The sequence below is a fragment of the Gavialis gangeticus genome, unplaced genomic scaffold (genome assembly GCF_001723915.1).
Source record: "Gavialis gangeticus isolate Ggan-Ray unplaced genomic scaffold, GavGan_comp1, whole genome shotgun sequence".
In the NCBI taxonomy this organism is placed as follows: Eukaryota; Metazoa; Chordata; order Crocodylia; family Gavialidae; genus Gavialis; species Gavialis gangeticus.
The window spans coordinates 120,518,769-120,524,223 of record NW_017729025.1 but is presented as its reverse complement, the minus strand read 5'-3'; the positions used below and the strand labels follow the sequence as shown (position 1 = coordinate 120,524,223).

The 5,455-nt window shown below is 39.7% G+C and overlaps 1 protein-coding gene across 1 annotated transcript in view; it reads right to left on the bottom strand.

The window, feature by feature from the left end:
* ANO3 (anoctamin 3) overlaps positions 1-5,455 on the bottom strand; it is a 539,488-nt gene that overhangs the window by 63,953 nt on the left and 470,080 nt on the right. Inside the window, exon 13 of the mRNA XM_019519487.1 lies at positions 678-774. Within this exon, the coding sequence (XP_019375032.1) occupies positions 678-774 (97 nt within the window). The remainder of the gene's footprint in view (positions 1-677; positions 775-5,455) is intronic.

Below are 5,455 nucleotides of genomic sequence, written 5' to 3'. Positions count from 1 at the left end.
TGAGGATATCTCTAAGACACAAACCAAGACCTTCATTTGGACAGAGAAAGATAGGTCTGGAGCAGAGACATAGGTTTGTGAGAACCAGAATAGTAGCTAAATTTGTGCTTCCAGAACAGATTAGGACAAGGTAAAGATAACAAGGGCTCATGCACAGACTCTTCCAGAAAGTTTGGAGAAGGGGATGGGGAGGTTACACAGAATAAACATTAAAGGAGCAATTGAAGATGGACCCTGTCACAGAAGCCAAAGACGACAAAAGATGTCAAGAAGAAGCTAATAGTCAAGGGGGTCAGGTGGGGAGGGGTAGGAAGTTTGTGTGGCAAAAATGTGAGTTAAGAAAATAATACTCACATATGGTTATGACATTTTTACAATGCATTTTTGTTGTCCCATTATAAGCTGACCCATCTGACCCCAGCACACTTTCCTGCCTGGGGCAGGGGGTCGGACTCCATGATCTGTTGAGGTCCGTTTCGACCCTGAAAAACTATGAAATCTATAATCTGAATTACAGTTTTATTTCTTTAGTAGATACTGAGAATATTTACTTGTACAAACTTTGCAGAAAATCACCACATTTTAGAGAAGGCTTTGATGAAATAACAGCAGTCATTATGCAGTGAGAATTGACTTTTGGATAACAAACAGCTTGTATCAAAGAAACTAATAATTACCTTTGCATATATGCAGCTTTCATTGAGTTTCTGCAGGGTGCAATTGCGTTCACACATAGGGCACATGATGGTTTCATTTGCCTCACAGATCTCTCTGCTTTAGCAGCAAGAAAGAAAAATGAAGTTAGAAGAATATTTTCAATGTGCTCAACTTTTTCCTAAAACCAGTGTGCACAATTTGTAGTCTTAATCTGTTTGTATCATGCCTAAACTAGCTCCATAAAAAAATTAAATCAAAACTGACTGTTCAGTATTTTAAGGTTAAATTGAAATCCAATTCCCAATCCTTCTGGTGACCAAAGGGGCTTTATCACCAATTTCTGTGACACTAGGATTTGAACCTAAGCAATGGATACAATGCTGCAAAGTCCCTGTATATGCACAGCTCTCATGCATAACAATTGAAGGACTGGTCTCAGTGTGTTAGTTACTTATTCTCAAATATAACAAAATAACCAGAAGACCTTAAACACAAGGCGACATCCTCCAGTGATGTCAACAAAAAGAAATCAGATGTAAAGTGAGAATGGGAGAATTGGCTCTAAAGAGTTTTCTTGTTGATTTCATTACAGCCAGGTCGCCTCTCTGTACCTACACATCAACATATTTAATGTCAAATGCATGAATCATAAATGGCAATGAGGTTTGTGGTGGATGAGGTGGGAGGGTGAGAAGTGTTCTCGTGTTTGTATTTACATTTTCCTCTAAATTAAATGTGCTTGGGTGAGAATGAAACAAGACTTACTTAGTTATTGACATTCCAGTTACTGGACTGGAAAATACCTTCAAACAACTCTGAGATTCATCAAGTTATTTAAGAATGTGAGCAGTCTAGGGCCTTTGTAACGCAGTAATTTTGGGCAGCTCCTGGAGGTCTTAACACTTGGATTGTCCACACATGAATCCCTGAAACTAGTTTTAAGCACTCGTTATGCTGCTCAAAGTTATGCCACTCTAGCGCAGGATTATCTGATCCTAGTTTGTGTTACACTAAAGGCCTTTATACACGTTGCACTTTGAGCTGCTCAAATATTGATGAGTGTTAGTGCTAGCTCAAGTCTGCAGCAGTCACACATTAAGGCTAAAAAGTCATCTCCCTGATCTGCACAACTATGCCTTGCTACTTGAGGGCTGGCAGGCAGAGGCCAGACTAGGAGCTATATAGCTATGTGTTGCCACTACAGGTCTGGATAAAATAAAAAGAAGGGAAAAAATAATTTTAAAAGAAGTAAAGAGAATAAAGAGGAAGTAAATTAAAGAAGATCTCATATTTCAATAAACTGGGATTTGGATGTGGGGGGTGCTGGTCATGCTTCCTGGAGAGGCCAGGAGGTGGGAGCAGTGAGGGAAAGTGTGTTTGGGGGAGATATTGCCTATGCCCTAGGAAGGAAGCTTCATCTCATGGCATGCACCCCTAGGAACGGGAAGCTCATATACTTGGGGGCAGGATGGGGAGAAGGCTTGGTGCTAGAACTGCCCCCTGGGCAGTAGAGTTCAAGGGATGGAAAGTTTATCCACAGAGAAAAGGAGGATAGGGGAGGAAATACTGCAATCTTGGATGCTGGAGGACTGAAACTTAGGTGGCTCATCTGTGGAGAGTTGCCATACATTAATATAATGCAAGCTGGGTAACAGATCAGAGATAAATCTACCTTGGTCTGGTATAACTTTAAGCTGCCTAAAGTATGCTTAAAACTTGATTCAGGTGTTCATGTATGGACAATCCAGGGGTTAAGAGCTTCAGGAGCTGACTAAAATGAATATGTAATGATGCCCTAAGGTGTAGCCACTCTAGGCTACACTTTAGTTTAAATACCCGACCCACTCCCTTTCCCCACTGGCCCAGATTGGGCCCACTCTCCCCCATTTCCCTCCCCACCCCTACCCTACTTCTGCAAAGACCCTCCATCTAAAAATATATATATCTGGATATAATAAGTTCCATAGTAAACATCCAAGATCCAAGGTTGGCCTCCTTAAATTTAACTTTAGGGATACAGTCTTCATATCTGACTTATGCTAGTTGCACCAACATTAAGAATTCCATATAGAAGCGCATGCTTTCTAACTCTGGCCTTTCTTTTTATTATGTTAAAGCAGGGCCTTCAGGATATTTCATAGAAGGGAAAAAACAAAACAACAAACCAGAACCCAAAAACAACCAACTTTTTTTCTTCTTCTCTTAGTCACACACAGCTTCCTAGAAATGCAATTTGACCTGTGCCTATATTATAGGGCAGGGATGGTGGAGCAGCAACCATAACAGAAGGCTACTGAATGCCATGAGGACTTCTGCACAGGATAGAGGGTAGGCCATGATATACAGTCATTCAGTCACTCTTCCTTTGCAAGATCGTAGGTAGAAACTTCCTTCTCTTCCTTTGCATACTTTACCCAGGCCTGGAATGGATATGAAGGCTTAAGCAGCCTGTCCCTTTCTTTCTCTCTCCTCTCAGGACTCCATGGGTTATTTTTCCTTTGCCAGGCTAGATATTTCCCACCCTCTAATTTTGCTGAGCCAAGGAGAAAGGGGAAATGCTGCACTGAGATTGAAATGGATTCTTGTGGCAATATAAAAGAATACAACAAATACTGTACCAAGAACTTCTGCTTGATTTGTTTTTGCATCAAGACTGTTTGCTTGGACTTTACTAAACTTCTCATAGAACTCACAGGCCTAACAGGAGCTTTTATATTGAATCTGGTGTTATTTACAAATGTGAATTTCTACGAAATCCTATCTCTGGAATAATAAAACTACAGACTGATGTGAAGTTTGTATGTGATGTTTTTATCTGCTTTGATCTTAGTTTGCACAGCACCATCAGTCTCTAAGGGCACCATCAGTGCTCTGGGGGCACTTTAATTAGAGAGGCTCCAAGAGCCGCTCTAATTAAAATGCCTGCAGTGTCGCATGTATTAAGTGTCCTGCACTTCAAAATGGTGGGCTTGAACAAAAACCTTTTTCAACAAACCTTAGTTCAAGTGCCCCCATCACCATTTTGAAGTGTGAAGACACAGGATAGACATGATGCAGAGGCTGCTGGACTAGATTAATTAGCATGCTTCAGCATACTTGTGTGCTAATCAGCACATGTTGGAGCAGACGTCTAGCATGTGTATACATACTTTAAATTATCAAAGCATCATAACAAAACTGGGAGCTGGCAGAGAACCTGTTCTAAAGAATTTGTAAGTACAGTAGCTGATTTCAGAGATGTACAATGATACATGCCTTTGCATCACATCCAAGATTACAACTGGATCTTGGTATATAACAAAGACAAAGGTACAGCAAGCTGCTCTGTGCCCTATGCAGACCAGGGCACAAGAGGAATATTATACTAACTGCTAGAGAATGGCAATGGCAGTGTGTATGTGTGAGTGTCTGTGCATGTGTGCATGGAGGCTTGGATTGCTACGGCTCAGACTGCTGGGGCTGGTGCTGGCCCATTCTCTCCCTTTTCTGCTGCCTCCTTAGATATGTTACCACATAAGGCGATTTTCCTCAAGCAAATTTTCTAATTGAGGAGAACTGTAATGACTATACATATTACAAAAAAACAACCATGAGGACAATTTCTGATGCTATAAATGAGAAGTTAGACCCCAGATTTAAAACAACATGTTTTACACGTTTAGGTCCTGCTGTGGTGAAGTCTTCTTGCACATTCTGCTTTTAAAAATCTGATTTACTTTCTCACAGCTAAAATCTCAGGCATTTATACTGATAGTAGTGAACAAGTCTCTGTAAAACCAATATTTGTTAGCAAATTTGTTAACAGGGTGTTAAAAGTGTCTTTAATAGGGTTCATATTTCAAATACCTTTCTCACTTACCCTATGGAAAAAAGCAGGGACATTTTATTAAGAAAATAAAAAAGAAAGAAAGGAAAGGAAAGAAAGAAAAGGAAAGAAGGCTACAAATTCTGCAGTTCTGCTTGCAAAGGATAAATTTTGTAGCTCAAATATTGGAAGTACTTTGATATAAATTCACTATAATTATTTTGTTTTAGCTATATCCATTTCACCGTAAGTAAAAGGAACCAGTTGCTTTTACGGTAGGCACTATGCTACCATGCATAGCATATTATATGCCAGTAGTGTGTTGTTGCAGTAGCTATTTCCACAAGGTTACCTCTTCACCTCAAACAGCTTTCCACAGAAATGGCTACACTCCTGCAAGCGAGGGGCAGCTTCAAATGTCAGACTCCTTTCAATGGAACTGCTTATCTGCTTCATTGCTCTGACAGGGAAAGGAAAATATTCCTGTTCCTAAAATCTGCTCTATTGAGAGGAGAGGGGAAAAAACATGTCCGTAAACATATGACACATATGCTTGTTTGTTCAGAGCAGGGATAGGTATACTCTATCAAATATTTACGTTTATTTTTTGAACTACTGTCTAACACACAGGAAAAAATAGACACCAATTTTAGATTTGAGGGAAAAGTATGTATTTTTAAAACAAGACAAGTCTAGTAGTTAATTATAGCTTCAATCTATAGTATTATTTATAATTGGATGGGATATTTGGTCGGTACCAGATTTTTAGCTCAACAAATACCCTATGGTGATAAACATTTCTATACCTGTCTATGTAAGTAGCTTGAACAACCAAATTCACTCCCAAACCACTAGAGGGAAGATTCATATAACCTAAGTAGCAGCCTATTGTATAATCTGAAAAGCTGACTGGACTTAACTAATCAGAGCAGAATGTTTGCAACACCTAATTTAATCACCGTACAAAATTCACACCTTGATGTACATAGCACA